Source organism: Perognathus longimembris, chromosome 2 (assembly GCF_023159225.1).
Source record: "Perognathus longimembris pacificus isolate PPM17 chromosome 2, ASM2315922v1, whole genome shotgun sequence".
Classification (NCBI taxonomy): domain Eukaryota; kingdom Metazoa; phylum Chordata; class Mammalia; order Rodentia; family Heteromyidae; genus Perognathus; species Perognathus longimembris.
In genome coordinates, this window is record NC_063162.1 from 38,762,095 (window position 1) to 38,780,801 (window position 18,707).

Consider the following 18,707-nt stretch of genomic DNA (forward strand, 5'->3'; position numbering starts at 1 on the left):
TTTACCTTCTTTTCTCTCATCATAATAAGGTAGGTGACCTAGTGTGTTCATTACTCATTTTAGGAAAGCATAATTCTGTAGTAACTTCATGTATTAGAAGTAAAAATAGGAAGTGGTCCTGTGGCTCAAAGTGGTAGACCCCTAGCAAAAGAGCTCAGGGATAGTGTCCAGGCCCAGAGTTCCAGTCCCAGGACTGGCAAAGGAAAAAAAGGAAAAAAAAAAAAAAAAGGGAAAATAATGAGCTCTCAATGTAAAGGCAATAGCACTTTTGTGATAAACTGTTTAAGTGCAATAAAATTTAATTGTACTGAAACCGTGGGCAAGTGTTTTTTTTTTTTTTATCTTTTAAGCCAACATAATCTTCTATTATTATTACTTGCCAATTGAACTGAGGGTCTGTGCTCAGTCCGTAGGCACGTTTTTAAGAAAACAAAACAGAGTTAATACAGTAGTAGATTTCCGCTGACGAGAAACAGGAGGACGACACTCTCGGCCGGCGGGGGAGGTGGGGGCGGAACTCAAGGGAGAGCTTCATTCAGCGCCCGCCCTCCTCCTTTTTCTCCAGCCGCCGTTTCCTCTTTCTTTCGCGCTCTGGCCACGCTGGAAGCCCAGCCCAAGCATAGCTGGCTTCTGATTGGTTCCTTTGAATATCTACGGGCCATACGATTGGTGAGCCGCAGACGCTTTAGCGCGGAGAGTTTGAAACTGCTCGCTCTCGACCACAGAGCTGGTCCTGTGGAGCCGAGCGCGGATCCACGCCGACCTGGCTGGAGTAGCCCCAGGTGAGGTTTCTGGGGTCACCCTCCTGCCCAGCTTGGGGTCGCCCCTGCATGGGGCGAATGCTGGCAAGCGGGAAGCTGGGCAGGGCTGCGACGCTCCTGTGGCCTGGGCTGGGGCCCGGGGCCTGGGCGTGAGAGAAGCGTCGGCTTCCCGCGTCCCTGGGCGGTTCTGGGGGCCCCGGAGGAGAGGAGCCGGGGGCGGCGCCGGCCGGAGCTGCGGGCCGAGGCTTCCGGCCTAGGCGGGAAGGTATCGGTGGAGGTGAGGGCAAGCATCGGTAAGGAGGCGCGGTGCCGTGCGAGGCGAGGTTCCGTCCGGGGCAGGACCCGCGGCGCTCTACTCCGAGGCTCCGGCCTGGCCGAGCCTGCTCGCACCTGGATCCCGCCCTTACGCGTCCTGGCCCGGGGAAACTTAGCCCGGGATTTGTCCCCGCGGCCCGCGCACACCCGCAGCTCGTCAGAATCCTTAGATCCCGGGCTCCGAGCCACCAGGAACGTAGGCCTCACTGGGTGTCTGTCGTCCTTCGCTACGGTGGAGCTGCCCGTGGGAAACAAAGCTGAGGAATGCGGGGAGGTGGGGACAACTGTTGTTTTCACAGCCTTGGGGTGCCCGCCAGCTCCAGTGGGCACCACGGGCGGCCCCCCGGAGACCTGTGGGGTATCCGCGCCGAGGCGACATCTCGGTATTTCGCGACATTCAAAAAGGCATTCTAACATTCCAGAGCCGTGGCGTGCGTGTTCAAGGGTTACCCCTGGAAATCGGTGGTGGTGGGCGGGGAGCCCAGTTCCGAAATCAGGTTCCTAAAGTGAGCCGAGCAGTTCCACTGAACTTTAGTTGTGGAGGAACGGATCAATCAATTGCCCATTGCGATTGGATAAAGCGGTGAGATCTTGAGGTTTAATGCCCCTGACTACTCGTTCTTGAAGTCCAGAGACCTCTGGCAGGCATGATCATAAGAGCTTTACTTTCTGGGTGTTTTCCTTTCTTAATATTTATTTTCTTTCCCCCTTTCTGAAGATGAATGTGAGAAATAGAACTTAAGAGTCAGATAGCAGAGTGACCTTTATAATGATTTTTATCATCGATGATGGTGGGTGGGAAATCAGGGCAAGTATACTGTGGGTTTCACAAACTCACCAGCTGAGAAAGCCTGGCTTTCTTTCTTTTTTTTTTTTAAGCCAGTCTTTGTGGTTCAGCTATGGATTTTTAGAATTTTGTTTTGTAAACTTAGTTCTTGACTTTTTTAAGAATTTTGTGGGATTTGCACACTGTATTTTCTTTTAGGGTGCTAATATTTCTTAGAAAATCCTGAATATATTTGTGTATGTGACTGATAAAAACAAAATGAAGAAAACCTTCCAGCCAACTGTAAAGACGTCAGATTTTTGCTGCTTTAAACAATTGGACACTTTGATTCTTCTCATTTGTAGTTGTCTCCCTCCCTACAATGAGACAGAATTTCTCTATGTAACCAAAGCTAGCTTTGAACTTGTGGCAGTCCTAAGGCGCAGCTTCCTCATGTCTCTAATGATGAAGATGACATAAATCTTCTTCATACAAGTACAAACAGTACAAGTTCAGATAACATTGTGTAACTATTTAGATGTAAGTAGTACTACTACAAAAGAGACTATAATTCTGTGTTTTTTTTTGTTTGGGATGTATAAGTTTATGCCGGAATTTAAGGGTTAATCTAATTTGCAGGAGCTGAAATAATATTTAGGGAATGCTGTACACAACAGAAAGCACAATGGAGAATGTTTTACATGTAGTATCTCATTAGGACTTGCTTACAATTAGTCTTTGAATTAGTGCCATGTAATCAAACCAGTTTTTTCTTTCATTTTAGGATCTGTTACACCTACTGAGTAACTATGGAAGACTATATCAAAATAGAAAAAATTGGAGAAGGTGAGTGGTTTAAATGATACAAAGTATAATATGCATCCCCCAGATGAACAGATTGTAAGTGTTCAGAAGACCTGCTTTAAAGGGTAGTTGTAAGGGGTTGGACATAGTCAGTTTCCCTGTAATCTTGTCTAATTTTGATTTTCACAGTCACAGCTCATCCAAGATGAAATCAAAATATTAAAAAATGGGTATTATTTAAAATTATACTCTTAAAATGACATTAGTCTTCAGGCAAACAGACTTAAGGAATTTTTTAGGATACAGCTCATGTGGACATCAATGTATAGTTGATCAAATTTGTTTAATACTATAAACAGTATATAAGTTATTCATGATTCTTAGCTCATTTTGAAATATAGCTACTTTTAGAGAAACTGATAAAAGCTGCAAAATCGATATCCCTAGCAAATGGTACTCAAGTGTTTTTTGAAGTTTTATTGTGGAATGCAAAGGCTATTCAACCAAATTTTGTATATAGCTAAGGGTTCAGGACATCTCTAACCTTCACCCTAAGTTTAAAAGCATTTATATAGAGGGTCAAGTGTTGTTCCTTACTGTCCTGTCCTTAGGGTTCATTATCTAAAGGGCTCATTATCTAAAGCCTAAATAGCAGTCAGGTTTATCATCAGCTTCGAAATGGATTTGAGGACATTCTACTATATAGTAGATAATGTAGATTGTGTGAAGTTTAATAAGTATTTAATAAAAACATGTCTTTTTTGTCTCTATTCTTTTGTGGATGAAACTGTCACTGTATTTGAAATACTTTATTGAAGAATCTTGAGAAGCGTAAAGTACTCTGCAGTGTTCTGAAGTGTCATTATGATTCCTGTCAGTACTGTACCCTGAGCTCAGCTTTTTATGTTGCGTTTTATGCCTGCTTTATTGCCATGTAGGATATTTGGCAGTAGGCAAATGTCATTTTGCCAAAGATCCATTTTCTCTCATTAAACGTGCTGCAACATTAATGGTAGTTTTAATGGGTGGGAAACTTGTGATGACTACATTACTTTTATTTCTAAATCATGTACATGATAGGCTGCAGTTTTAACTGCTATATTTCTTTTTGGAAGCAATGTAGGTATAATTTATAGGAAAGACACTTCTATCAGGGTATTGCAAACATTTCTGTGTGACACCTTAAAGCATTCACACATTTAAAAACAGCTCTTATTCTGTGGGTGTGTAGCACATAGCAGATATTTGCTTTGTTTCAGGCACTTATGGAGTTGTGTATAAGGGTAGACACAAAACAACAGGCCAAATAGTAGCCATGAAGAAAATCAGACTGGAAAGTGAGGAGGAAGGGGTTCCTAGTACTGCCATTCGGGAAATTTCTCTATTAAAAGAACTTCGTCATCCAAATATTGTCAGGTATGGTATGATATCTGAATTTTAAGTGACTTTTAATGTGGAAATCCTTGTTTACTTAATTCCTAGTTAACCTTGGAAGTAAAATAGCACTTTATTTTTTTTGTTATAATAAATGCTGAAAAAGTCAAAGATTAGCCTCTTAAAGTGGTAATAGAATTGGTTGGTTGGGGCAAGGAAAGCAAGTACAGAGTTATGGAAAGAAAGAAGGCTCTTTTTTAGAACATTGTCCACGCCTAGGGGAAACTAGGGGAAGAGCTCCTGTCCTAACACAACAGATGTTAGGTCAGAAGAAAATTACACACACAACGCATACATACACTATGCACATGCATATTGCTTTGTTTGGCTTGAGTCTTCGGGGTACAGGGGAGTCTTCCTAATGTTTCAGGTTATAATCAAATTGTCTTTTGCTGGGTCTGAAGGTAGGAACAACTGATTTGATTGCACTGGAAAGTTTATTTCTGTAGTTACTTCAATGGAGAGGAAAGCTCTGAGGAGCAGATCGCCTAGGTGCGTTCTTTAGAAATACAGACTGTAAGCACTGTTGGAAAAACTTAATTATGAACTTCTGTTCTGAGATTCCTTTCTCAAATTCTACTTTTGAGTTACACTAATGTTTTTTGACAGGCATTACCCCTTCTTTCCCCACTTTTTAGAATAATATTGTGAGATTTATATAACTTATTTTGTGAGAGAAGTTGGAAACTGGGCAGATTCTTTTCATATGGTACTTTTTATTCTTTAGTCTCCAAGATGTGCTTATGCAGGATTCCAGGTTATATCTCATCTTTGAATTCCTCTCCATGGATCTCAAGAAATACTTAGATTCTATCCCACCTGGTCAATTCATGGATTCTTCACTTGTGAAGGTAAGAGGCTTAATTAATACTTATTCACTGTGAATATAAAAGTTGTGTTTTGTGTATGTTGGGAAAAGTGACTAATATATGCTTATCTATTATACTATTGAGAGCTTTTATTTTTGCTAGTGGTACTAGACTTTGAATTCAGGACTTTGTCCTTGCTAAGCAGATGCTCTGCCACTTTTAAGTCCTTCTGTCAGCTTAGATACTTGTTTTTCGCTGTCAAATGAATAGTGAAATAAAGCCCAAAGTAAAGTGGTGGATGTTTTTATTTTATTCTTGTGGGAGATCCTGTCTCAAAGTGGAAAATTGGAAAAGTAAAGTTATTAATTTTAATCATAATCTTGTGGGGGTGGTGGAGAAGGTAGTGCTTGGAAGCAAACCTATTTGTGTATCCCAAGCCAGTCATATTATACTTCTTGAGCTACATCGTCAGGTCATTTTACAGCAAGTCCTAGTCCACATTGATATGACATTTATGCGAATGTAAATGTACACACATATACAAATGTTCATTTTACTTGGCCCTTCTTTTTGGTGTTAAATGTTATGACATTTATTTTCCTACCTTTAGTGTTAACCTGTGTATCTGTATACTTTTTGTGTGTGGGCCGGTCCTGGGGTTTGAACTTGGCCTTGTGCTGTCCCTGAGCTTTTGTTCTCAAGGCTAGTGCTTTAACACTTAAGCCACAACTCCACTTCAATCTTTTTGATGTCACTTAATGGCTAACTGTATCCATTTAAATAACCAATCATAGCATGACTATGCCAGTGTGTTTGCAATCTGTGATCAGTGTTTCCCAAGAGGAAGTGTGAGGAAGTGTACGTGTAAACATGAAAGATAGAAGGGGGAAAAATCCAACCTTATTTAAGATAGATTTGGTAAAGATATGTTGAAACAAGTTCAAGAAACTTCTCCATTAGAAAAAAACTTGTGATTTTTTTTTCAGAATAGAGTTAACATGGACACAGGCTAACAAATGTCTTGTGTTTGTAAACATGGACTTCCTATCTATAAGTGCATTAGGTCTACAATGACCTGCAAACTATTCTGATAAATTTTTCCCTACCTAATTACTTAAATCTTTGAAGCAAATTAACTCAGGTTATTGAGATAGGTGGTATGATTAAATTTCTTACTATATTTCATTTTTTTCCAGAGTTATTTGTACCAAATCCTTCAGGGGATTGTGTTTTGTCACTCTAGAAGGGTTCTTCACAGAGACTTAAAACCTCAAAATCTATTGATTGATGATAAGGGAACAATCAAGCTGGCTGACTTTGGCCTTGCCAGAGCTTTTGGAATCCCTATTAGGGTTTATACACATGAGGTAAGTAATCTTTTTTCTACTTTTGAAATTATTGCTAGGTTGTGCACTATTTCTAGGTTGTTTAATAAGAAGAAATTTCTACTCTGTGATAATATGCTTTTATTGCCTCTTAGCTGTGAATTCACCCTTCACTGCATACTGTATGAAAGTGGGGCCTGAACCTTTACATATTTTCTGTTTGCTGGTTGTTGATTTCTCAGTAAGAGATCCCTGGAGATGAGTATCATCTGAGCCCCTCTTAGTTTAGGTCTTTTTAATTTTCCTCCAAGTCACTGTGTTTTCTCTCTCCTGATTGGCAGTGCCTCCCAATCTGATTGAGTAAAAGATTGTATTGTTTGCTTTGGAACTAAGGGTTGAATCCATATTCTTGAGCAGGTGTCGTGCTGGTTAAGCCACACACCCCAATCCTGTAGTTAGGTTTTTGTCAGTACTGGTTTGGCATTTTGTTTGATATTTCTGGAAGGAAAGGTTACTATTAATTATACAATACCAGATGGTTGAAAAGCTATCTTTTGTGAAGGTGTATACCCTTAAGTCCAAATACTGCAGATCAAAACTGTTCCTCCTTTTTGTAATTCTTCCATGGCTATATAAATAAAGGTTATTTGATTATTTTTGGTTTAGCCAATGCTATTGACCTTATTAGAGGGGTGTGTGTGCTGTGTTAGTGGCTGTCTGTCTGTCTGTCTTTGTGCTAGTCCTGGGGCTCAGACTCAGGCCTGGTGTTCTGAGCTTTTTTGCTTAAGGCTAGCAATCTACCATTTGATAAACCTAGCCCCACTTTCCACTTTCTTGGTAGTTTATTGGAGGTAACTAAGAGTCTCACAGACTTTCCTGTCCAGGCTGGCTTTGAACCACAATACTTGAATTTCAGCTTCTCGAGTAGCCAGGATTACAGTTGCGAGCCACCAGTTCCTGGCTAGATTTGTTCTTAGAGGTAATATTTTTACCATCTTTTAAATTAGATATACTAAGATGGTAAATTCTCACTAATAAACTGTTACTTATTGAAGTTTCTTTCTGTTAAAAAGGTGAAATTAATTACTTTCGCATGTAAGCGGTAAATGCATCTTATATGATCTTCCAAATTTCATTGTCAATAGGGTGCTTTTTTTCAGGGGATTATTAGACTTTTTTTTTGGTACTTCTACTTTTAGAGTTTTTTGTTTTTTTATTTTTGTCTCCTAATTAGTAGAACTCAGAAACAAAATACTTAGTTCCAATTAAGTATTTTGTATATAGTTAGCCGTTATTGGTAACAATCACACAACTTTCTCAAGAACAGTCTTAGTGAAATGTCAATACTTGTTATTTGACACACATTTGGCACAACATTTATTGGGTATACAATTTGCTTTGTAATAGGTAGTGACACTCTGGTATAGATCGCCAGAAGTATTGCTGGGGTCAGCCCGTTACTCCACTCCTGTGGACATTTGGAGTATAGGCACCATATTTGCAGAGCTGGCCACTAAGAAGCCACTTTTCCACGGGGATTCGGAAATTGATCAACTCTTCAGGATTTTCAGGTATTTTGTAGTTAAGCTGTGAAGAAATAAGTTAAATGCTAACGGCAACAAATATGTAACAAGATCATAATATGCATTTTGCTCTAGTAGTTTTTTTTTTTTTTGGCCAGTCCTGGGCCTTGGACTCAGGGCCTAAGCACTGTCCCTGGCTTCTTCCCGCTCAAGGCTAGCACTCTGCCACTTGAGCCACAGCGCCGCTTCTGGCCGTTTTCTGTATATGTGGTGCTGGGGAATCGAACCTAGGGCCTCGTGTATCCGAGGCAGGCACTCTTGCCACTAGGCTATATCCCCAGCCCTCTAGTAGTTTTTGTATTGCTGTGATTTTCTTTTTTTCCAGAGCTTTGGGCACTCCTAATAATGAGGTATGGCCGGAAGTGGAATCTCTACAGGACTATAAGAATACATTTCCCAAATGGAAACCAGGAAGCCTTGCTTCCCATGTCAAAAACTTGGATGAAAATGGCTTGGATTTGCTCTCGGTAAGCAAAACATACTTTATTGTTTAAGTAGCATTTTTGTTTTGCTGGTATATTAGATAGATTGTAGTACTAGCTCTGTTTTAGATTGTGTTAACTGCACCACATCAAGTGACATGAAGTGGGGAAAGATTTGTTTTGGTTTGAGGTTTCAGCCCATTGTGGGAGAAAGAGAACTGCTCAGCTCAGGCAGTCAAGCAGCAGAGCAGAGGAAGAAAGGGGCCTTTGTTCCCTAGGTCCTATAAAGTTGACCTAGTCAATCTGTACAAAAACCAATAAACACTAGTGGTTTTGAGAAGAAGATTTAGCATTAGTTTATTTTGATGGCACTGATTCTGGTATTTTGACAAGCTCTTTTTTTATGCGTAACCTCAGGACTTTTGCTTGCTAATAAGCAAATGTTTTACCACTTAAGCCCCCCCCCCCTTTTTTTTGCATGTGGGTGTGTGTGATCCTGGGGCTTGAACTCAGGGCCTGAGCTCTGCTCCTGAGCTCAAGGCTAGTGCTCTACAGCTTGAGCCACAGCTCTACTGCAGGCTTTTGTTGTGTGTGTTATTTATTGGAGATAAGAGTCTCATGGACTTCCTGCTTATGCTGGCTTTGAACCACAAGCCTCAGATCCCAAGTAGCTAGGATTATAGGTATGAGCTACCAGTGCCTGGCTACTACCTCCAGCTCTTTTTGCTTTTGTTGATTTTTAGATAGAATTTTATGCTTTTGTGTTCAGGCTGGCCTCTGTTTCCCAAGTATGTGATACTATAAGTGTGAGCCACTTTTTACATGGACACAGTTTTTGTGGGTATATGTGTGTGTGCCTATACTGGGGCTGAAACTCAGGTCCTGGGCACTTTAAGCTCAAGTTTACTGGTCTGCCACTTGAGCCATAGCTCCCTTTCTAGATTTTTGGTGGTTTATTGGAGATTCATGTGTCACGGACTCTTCTGTTCAGTCTGGCTTAGAACTGTGATCCTCAGCTCTCACTCTTTAAGTAATGAGGATTACAGTGTCATTAGTGCCCAACTTTTTTTGTTGTTTTTGTTTTATAGGTTGTTATATACTGTTGAAAAGGCCAGCGTTAATAGCAGCCTTTGGTTCTGTGTAAGTTACTGAGTTGTAGACTTCTTTTCCAGCTTCATTTATTTTTTTTTCAGTAGTTAATACTATTGAGTCCTTTTCTGTAAGATTTATTCTAAACACAGGGTGCTTTGCTTACTGCTTGTTATTTCCAGTTACCAAGACCTTTTACAACATGAGTTCCGTATTCTCTTTGTGCCTACTGCCTTTAGAAAGGATACAGAGAATAATGTACCCTAATCTTGCTGCTTGTCCATTGCTATTCCATTTAACAAATGTGTTCTTTAAAAACAAGTCATTGTTAGGATAAAAAAGTTCTGCTTTAGGAGCCTGTGGTTTACACCAGTATTTAAATTTCATGTTTTTAGAGGGAACAAATTTTATGAAACACAGGTAATATGGTAGTAGAAAAATTAAAGCTTTGGCATCTCTGATTTAAAAAAAAAAATTTCCCTGCTAGATCTTCGAATACATTTAATTATTTTTTCAGCTTATTTCACAATCTAAATCATACTGCTAAGTTAGGCCCAGATTTGCCATTGCTTAGAGTGGGGTCTAAAGTCTTTTATTTACAATTCAGATAGTTTATTAATGTTGCAGATTGACTTAAAGGCTCTTTGTTCTATCAGTCTGCCTGTGTATAACTTTGGAAGTTTTTGAGCACAAAGGACTTTAGTAAAGAAAAACAAAATCATGTCCCACAAATCAGCTTTCTTTGTAGCCACATTAGGTCTTAGAGCAGGTGATCCTGCAGCATGTTTAGCAGCACCCTTTCCACTCACTATACATGCTGGAGGCAGACACTAGGGATAACAGAAATGTCTACAACCAGTTACTTGAGGGCAAAATCATCGTAATCATAAATTTGGCTGAGATTCAGATTTCACCTTTATCCCTCTGCTTCATGAACTTGGCCAAGTTGCTTGCCATCTTTGTGGCACATTGTTGTTGGCCTTTTTTTCTTTAGTTTGGAACTCACTGGCAGCGACATCAAAAACCACTATAGTTAGTTGCACCACCTCAAGAACCTTGTAAATAACTTAGATGGCCATTTAATTCTCAAAAGGAAAAGTAATTTACTGGATATCTTTCTTAACTGTGTATTATAAATTTATATTGGTTTTAAAGGTTTATTTCTAAATTTTTTGGTCTTATAATTTTTTTTTTTTTTTTTGGCCAGTCCTGGGCCTTGGACTCAGGGCCTGAGCACTGTCCCTGGCTTCTTCCCACTCAAGGCTAGCACTCTGCCACCTGAGCCACAGCGCCCCTTGTGGCCGTTTTCCATATATGTGGTGCTGGGGAATCGAGAGCTTCATGTGTAGGAGGCAAGCACTCTTGCCACTAGGCCATATTCCCAGCCCTGGTCTTATAATTTATAACAGCTCAATTATTGAGCTGTGACTTAAGGAGCAGATTATTATGGAAAAAATACAGGGGAATGAGACATTTGCATATCTTTGTGGTAAACTAATGGAAACGTTCATTTAGTAGATTTTCCACTAAAATTATGATATGGTTTATTACTTAATAATAAGGCTTTCTGGTGCTTAAGTATTTTTTTTTCCCTTTCAGAAAATGTTAGTCTATGATCCAGCCAAACGTATTTCTGGCAAAATGGCACTGAATCATCCATATTTTGATGATCTGGACAATCAGATTAAGAAGATGTAGAGCTTTCTGAGAAAAAGTTTTCCACATGTTATATTGAGGATGGATAGTTGTCTTTTATTGTTGGCTCTGTATTTGTTTTACGTTTCTTCTCTGTGTAAAACCTCAGCTGTATTTCATCTTCTCATTTCAGAAGTATAACTTAAATGTAAATATTGTTGTATATGAATTTAAATATAATGATACTGTATATGTTTGTAGATCTCATTGCGACATCTATTTGTTACTATAATAAAACTAAAAATCTACTGATGTCAGGATTTGGGGAAATTGAGCTCGAGTCACCTCCTTTAGAGCAGTATGTTTTCCCACAGTTGGAATACTGAAATTCAGGAAAGTCTTCTAAGTCAAGTTTTCTAATGCTTTGAAGTATTTTTATTATGCTCTGAATGTTTCAATTTTCTTGTCAGTTTTTTGCCATGTGGTAACTATACAACCTGCCTAAAGACAAGTATATTTTTCTGCTTGTATTTCAATTTGTGATCTAAACATTTAAGCATTCAGGATGAGAACATTGTGCAGATCAGAGAAATGATGCTAAATTTATAGGGGTTTTCAGTAACTTATAAAACTAACATTAGAGCTTGCCAGAGTTTGCCAAGTTTTACAGTCAAAGATCAAGGGCTGTCCACAGTGGGGAAGAACACTTTTGAAAATTTATGAACTATCCTATTTTTAGATATGTTATGAAAGCTGTTTGTCTGAGTGAATTCTTAGGCTTTGGTCAGAGGTAATAGCTGGCTGAAGGAATTGCATTTCTTGGCTTTCTAGTCTGACTTAAAAGGCTACTTACCAATTTTGATAGTGTGGTAGCAGCAGCCTTCTAAAAATCATCTAATGTACAAGTACTTAGCTAAAATCACCAGCTATAGGAATTAAATTGTTTAACAGTGTTTGCTTAATTCTTCTAAGTAGCTTAATGTAAATGATTTTCTATAGTCAGATGTCTGTAAAAGACGTCTTTTTTTTTTCCTTCTTGACCACATCTACTTTTCTTCCTTGTTACCTATAGTGGAATAGCATTCCTGTATTGCTGATCATGTCCAGTTAGTTGGATATGTGATGAATATTCTACCATGTCCATGCTGTTTGAGACATTTTGCACTCTGGAGGAGAAAGTGGGGATTAGTTTCTTTTCAGTGGGGGCTTCGAGATACGAAGATTGGTTCCTTTGTTGTAGGAATTTGGTGGAAGCCAGCCTGCTGTCAAAGAATGCAGTGCCTGCAGATGGAAGTCATTTGGGGTCATATGGAATGTTAATATCTCATACGAGGAGCTTAGTAAATGAAAGGCCACATAAAGACGGTGCAGTGATGTGTTCGTAGATTTGCATTTCCTTGCCTTATTAGTGAGACTTAGAATTAGAACTGTTTTTCAAATCGTAAGATTAGTAGTGCATAACCAGCATTAACCAATAACCTTTCTCCCTCTCCAAGGTAGGATAGAACCACTTTTGTCTCACATGGATAATGTAGTAAGCAAAGGGTACATATAGGTAAAGTAGAAGCAGCTTTTATTTTGGCTGTTGCTCACTGCATCCTTAATAGTTTGAAATTTAAAAAAATTATTGTTATTGCTTCAGAAAAGGAGATTTTTTTTTTCATTTGGACATGTAATTTTTTTGGGGGGGTCCCTGGGGCTTGAACTTGGTGTAGGCATTGTCCCTAAGCTATTTTGCTCACAGCTGATGCTCTGTCAGCTCCATTTCCTGCTTTTTGGTAGTTAATTGGAGACTCCCAAGGAAACTGCCACCTCAGATCTCACTCAGCCTTTGGAGTAGCTAGGATTTCAGGCATGAGCTACCATGTCCAGGTCTTAATTTTTTTAAGAATTTAAATACATAGGCAATAATGATGTAGAGAAGTTAATGTATGACATGCTTGAAGAGACTTGAAATCTGTTGGAACAATTTTTTTTTTTTGCAATTCTTTGTAAATTATAGTTCATAATAGGTCAGTTCAGTCTCATTAGTGTCCAGCTGGAACTAGAGTTTTATGGGGCTTTATAATCCTGTATTGTGAACAGATTATCAGTTACTTCTACCTCAAGGTTAATCAAGGTTACCCAAAGTAAAATAGTTTTCAATCCATCTACTTATCTCCCCCTTTGGTAGCAATAATCCTTATATGTTTGGGGATCTCCACGATTGCATCCTGTGATAGAGTTCTTAGTTCTGGCTCTATCAATATATGGTAATCCAGTAGCAATAGTTGGGTGAGCATGACTCACAAAAGACATCAAGACCCTGTTTGCTGCAGAAGTCTTCAGGGAATGGCGTTTCTGTAACATTGCTAAACAGATGAAATGCTTGGAAAACCTTGGGGTATCTCTGAAGCCAGCAAAAATGAGAGACTTAGGAAATGATATCATGAGGCTCTGATTCCTATAGTGCTCTCTGAAAATTAGTGTTCAATATCTGTCCTAGGTGAATGATTGTGTGTGTTTTGCGTATCCTAATTTGAGTTGGGTTTCTGTCACTTAAACCTTAGAGCCTAATATAATAGATAAATAATATAACAGAACTAATATAACCTGTCAGTACCAAGCCATAAGTTGTCTTTTAGCAACCTCTTTTAAACATTTCTAAGCCTCATAATTTTATCTTAATTTCCCTTAAATTATTTTAAAATTTCATCTAGTCGTTTTTTACTGCAGCTTCTAGTGTTGGATATGTATAATGGTTCTGAGATAAATGTGTCATATGTCTATTGACCTTTCAAATGACCTACAACTTTGGAGGAATGGTTATATATAAGATGTAGAATCTACTTTTTCTCAGGAATAGGAATCAAGAAAACAGACCTTAGTTTTCTAAAGGCAATCTAATTCTTTCTCGAGATAGGATTTAAAAACCATGCTCTGTTAAGGAAATAATGTATTTCTCACAAAAAAAGCAGAATGTTCTTGAGAGACTCTATTTGTTAATGGGTGTTAGTAGTTCTTTACATTTGTGAAGAGCTTTATTGTAATTAAGTAACATGCTATTGCAATGGACAGGATTTTCCTGCATTATGAAAATGCTCTGAGCTATAAAACCTCAAGATTGATTATATGGTCACATTCTTTATAATACTGAGAAAAGATACATTTCCCAACTGAACAGAGCCATTTGTCTCAATGGTTCTGGTTTCATGACAAATATATTTATGTGCAAAAAAATGTAAATGTATTTTTCATGAAGTGTGCTTCCAAGATCCAAGAGGAAAAGCAAAGCATTTGCTTCATCTTAAATCTTGTTAGAATTTGAGCAGTTTTAGAAATGTTATTTGGCTTCTGCTTGAAAATACTCCTCATATACAAGCACTAATGGAAAATGGCTCAGAACATGAAAGATTTGCAATTTCCTAGATAAGTACAGAATGCTGTGATTTTGACCACTAAACATCAGTCTACAGCTTCATGAACTGTGGTAGATACAGTGTTTGGAAATTCTTAGTTACCCTTCCTAACAAGGTCAAAGCCACTTGGTTAACCCCAAAGAGCAAACACCTCACCCTGCCCCCATATTTTGGCATTCACTGAGACCCACCCTCTTGGCAAGAAATCTCATTTCCTAGTTATTGAGTTATTAAATTTTAGCATTGGATGGTATGCTGGATTAAATAACAATTTAATCTTTATTTTCTTGATGAAGTTACAGATTTCAGCAATAGGGTGAGATCAAAAGTATGGGTTTCAGATTTACTCTGATAAATAGGATTCTCCAAAGAGGTATAGTTTCAAGATAAACTATGGAGGCGAGAGAATGCTCAACCAGTTGGGGAGAAAAGTCAGATCTGAGAAAGACATTGCATAAATGGGTTTTCAGTTCATAGAAGTCAAAAGTGGGAAGGTAGACAATGCAAGTAGCTATGATTGGTGTTGGATATGTTATCTGTCAAGACCAACTTAACTATTTTCTGCATTTCTTCAAAGGATGGGTTGAGAAGTTAACTCAGATTCTATAGGCATTTTCAATCTATTTATCAGCCTGGGTTCTGGAGGCTAAGATCTGAAGATTGGTTTGAAGCCAGCCCAGGCAAGAACATAAGAGTTTTACCTCCAATTGACCAGCAAAAAGCCAGAAGTGGAGCTTTGCTCAAATGGTAGAGCAACAGCCTTGACAAGCTTAGGGGTCAGCAACCAGGCTCTGTAGTTCAAGCCCCAGTACTGGCACACACAAACATAAGTATATTAAATAAAAAGAAACTATATGGAATAGTTATACATATTCATAAAGTCTCTAGCCCAGAAATAATCAAATACATATGTAGCAAATGGTAAATAACCTTTTTAAAGAGAATCATCTTATGTTAACATTTGGAATCTAGCATGGGCCCAAAGGAAGGTTTAAGCAATTCAGTACATTTAGTGGCATAAAAGAAAAGGATTATTCACAAGCAGAAAACTGGACTTAAGCAGATGTTTGTTTAAATATAAATAGCAACTTCTACTTTTCCTGTTATCTCCAATTATATGATGTAACATTTTCTTACCAGAAGTGCTTTTTAAAAAACAGCCTTCCAGGGAGTGAGTAAACAATGCTATATTTGGGCTAACAGCTGCTTTGGGAAAGAAATGTCAGCAAAACTGGATGTTGTTTAGAGAAAACTAATTATCTAGCTACCTTTGACATGGATGAGAATAAATAAGGCACTTCCCAACCACACTGAAGTATTTTGTCTAAAAGATTTAAATATTAAGTATTAGATTTTAGTTCACTGTTGGGCGTGTGGAGGAAATGGATTGAAAGGATTTCTTAAATATTTGCTACCAGTATATACTGCTTTATGTCTTCTGAAGATGTGCAAAGTGATTACTTATTCGCACCCACATTGTGTTTAAAGCCATCTAGTTCTAGGTGAATGAGTATGATCGAGTTGTGCAAGGGTCAGGTGTAAAATTTATGAGTAATGATGTCTCAGGTATAGGATTTGCAGTGCTGGAAATACCCTTAATGTTTGAAAGTTCATTTAAAGGCTGGCAAGCCAAAAACTGCTTTATGCTGTTGCCACATGGCACTTGGGCAGGCAGACAAACATGTCTGTAGTTCTTCATCCAGGGGCATATGCTGTGACCTTCCTGGATTATGATCCATGCAGGTACCTACAGGAGTATTATGCATCTACTCTTTTCTATTGAACATTTACTTGAAATTTTTTTTTTTTTTTTTTGGCCAGTCCTGGGCCTTGGACTCAGGGCCTGAGCACTGTCCCTGGCTTCTTCCCGCTCAAGGCTAGCACTCTGCCTCTTGAGCCACAGCGCCGCTTCTGGCCGTTTTCTGTATATGTGGTGCTGGGGAATTGAACCTAGGGCCTCGTGTATCCGAGGCAGGCACTCTTGCCACTAGGCTATATCCTCAGCCCCTACTTGAAATATTTTTATATTCTGAAACAATCTAATCTGCCTACATATTAAGTGGGATAATAATGCTTGTGCTGAAAAGAGAGACTTGCTGAAAATTAGGAACTTTACAATGAGCTGGAGATGTGCTTTTAGTGTCACCAGGAAGGCCAAGCAAACCCCATAGTTCACTTTAAAGTAAAATGGTGCTGATAATCCTGAGAAAATAAAAAGCAGCTCTTAAACACAAACACAATTGCCATAGCTTTCAGAGAAGTATCTCTAGGTATTCTGTGGGAAAATGGTATGCTGGGTTTTTGCAAATTCATGTATCCTCTGTGAAATCTGGTTCACGGTCTTGCTAACAGGAGCCAACATTCTGGCACATGGCTGTCATTGGATGTATCTGATAAGTATTGAGCACCTACCTCCTCTTGTCCAGATACTGTGCTAGGACCTGAAGACCGAGTTGTGAACTAAATAAACTCATAGTTCTTGCTTTGTTGGGCTTAGGATTTTAGACTGCCTCTTTTTTTTTTTTAAAGTAGAGCAGAATTCCATATCTTTTTCTGCACTGTGATATTTGCTTATGGAGCACAATTGTAAGAATTCCTTATAAGACATATGTATTTATAATGATATAGCACCAAAGAACCTGTCTCATGACTGTAGACCAGGATATACCACATGATTAATAGAGCTCACTACAAAATAAAAAGTACCTTCACAGAAACTAAATTCAGGATATTAGCTATCTAAACAGATGTCTAGTAGTAAACAGATTAAAGCAGTAGTAGAGTCTACTATCGAAGAAAAAAAGGACTCATTGGATACATTGCTAAATTCTACAAACCCTTAGGAAAGAACAAACACCAATGCTAATCAAACCATAAAAATGAAAGAGAAGGAATGCTTCCAAATAGATTCTGCAAAGGCAGCATTACCTGATTCCAAAACCAGATAAATATACAACAAAAGCTGTAAGGAAACTTCCTTGAGAATATAGGAAAAAAATAAAAAAACCCCACCAACAAAACATGTTCAAAACATTTAAAAAGCCACGATCTGGCTAGTTTTATTACAGAGATGCAAAGATATTTGCGCCATTCAATAAAAGAAATATAGTTGGGAGCCTGTGGCTCATACCTTCATACCTGTAATTCTAGTTACTCAGAAAGCTAAGATTGGAGGATTGAGGTTTGAAGCCACCTGAAGTAGACAAATCTGAGACTTTTATTTAACCAGCAAAAAGGTAGCAGCAGATCTGTAGTTCAAGTGGTAGAGTGCCATCCTTGAGTGAGACTGACCTGGAGTTTTTAAGCTCCAGTACCAGAAAAGTTAATTTTCATTGTAGTAGACTATTATAGAAACAGAAGAAGAAAAGCATCCCTTGACTTACAATGTACTTGATGTAAGTTTCCAAGCCATCAGCCAGCCTAAGGAGGTAAATATTGTCTCCCTCACTAATTTTTCTTTTTCTTTTTTTTTTTTTTTTGGCCAGTCCTGGGCCCTGGACTCAGGGCCTGAGCACTGTCCCTGGCTTCCTTTTGCTCAAGGCTAGCACTCTGCCACTTGAGCCACAGCGCCACTTCTGGCCGTTTTCTGTATATGTGGTGCTGGGGAATCGAACCCAGGGCCTCATGTATATGTGGCAGGCTCTCTTGCCACTAGGCCATATCCCCAGCCCCCCTCACTAATTTTTCTTTCTTTTTTTTTTTTTTTTTTTGCCAGTCCTGGGGCTTGGACTCAGGGCCTGAGCACTGTCCCTGGCTTCTTTTTGCTCAAGGCTGAGCACTCTGCCACTTGAGCCACAGCGCCACTTCTGGCCATTTTCTGTATATGTGGTGCTGGGGAATCGAACCCAGGGCCTCATGTATATGAGGCAGGCACTCTTTTTAACTAAGGTTTTAATTAGACATTTCTTATAAGTTGACTGTATGACTTTGTCATATATGTTATTCCTTGCCTTGTTCCTATAATGACTTTTTCTTATAAAAGTTTTCTTCTTATAAAATTATATGGTCAGCTTTCAATACAAAATAAAGGTAAGACAATTATAAAGCATGCTTTTTTAATATTTGAAAATCACGAAAGTTTTTGCATGTTTATTAGAGAAGATTTGCAAAAAGAGAAAAGCATAAAGAAGAAAAGATAATTTAACTCAGAGCTGGGGACATAGCTCAAATAATAGAGCATTTGCATGCAGAGTGGTCCTGAGTTTAATCGCCAGTACCATTACAGATAAACAGCAAAAGTCTCCTTTACTTCCAATACTAATAACTGAAACAAAGAAATAGCCTTTGTCATTCTACTGCCAGCCACATTCAGTAACTGTTGTAGTGCTTAGAGCTGAAATGTTTGATAAGAGATATGCTGAATGTC

At 38.7% G+C, this 18,707-nt stretch overlaps 1 protein-coding gene across 1 annotated transcript; it reads left to right on the plus strand.

The window, feature by feature from the left end:
• The first annotated feature begins 676 nt into the window (after positions 1-676).
• On the plus strand, positions 677-11,203 carry Cdk1 (cyclin dependent kinase 1). Its single transcript, XM_048338837.1, has 8 exons — positions 677-782; positions 2,627-2,688; positions 3,906-4,062; positions 4,808-4,931; positions 6,086-6,256; positions 7,622-7,785; positions 8,123-8,264; positions 10,908-11,203. The coding sequence occupies exons 2-8, from the start codon at positions 2,652-2,654 to the stop codon at positions 11,004-11,006; spliced, it is 894 nt and encodes a 297-aa protein (XP_048194794.1). The 5' UTR covers positions 677-782; positions 2,627-2,651; the 3' UTR covers positions 11,007-11,203.
• The last annotated feature ends 7,504 nt before the right edge of the window (positions 11,204-18,707 follow it).

Coding starts and splice junctions, on each gene's coding strand:
- Cdk1 (XM_048338837.1), top strand. CDS start 2,652: ATGGAAGACTATATCAAAATAGAAAAAATTGGAGAAG. Junction 2,689..3,905: donor AATAGAAAAAATTGGAGAAG/GTGAGTGGTTTA, acceptor GCTTTGTTTCAG/GCACTTATGGAGTTGTGTAT. Junction 4,063..4,807: donor CGTCATCCAAATATTGTCAG/GTATGGTATGAT, acceptor TTTATTCTTTAG/TCTCCAAGATGTGCTTATGC.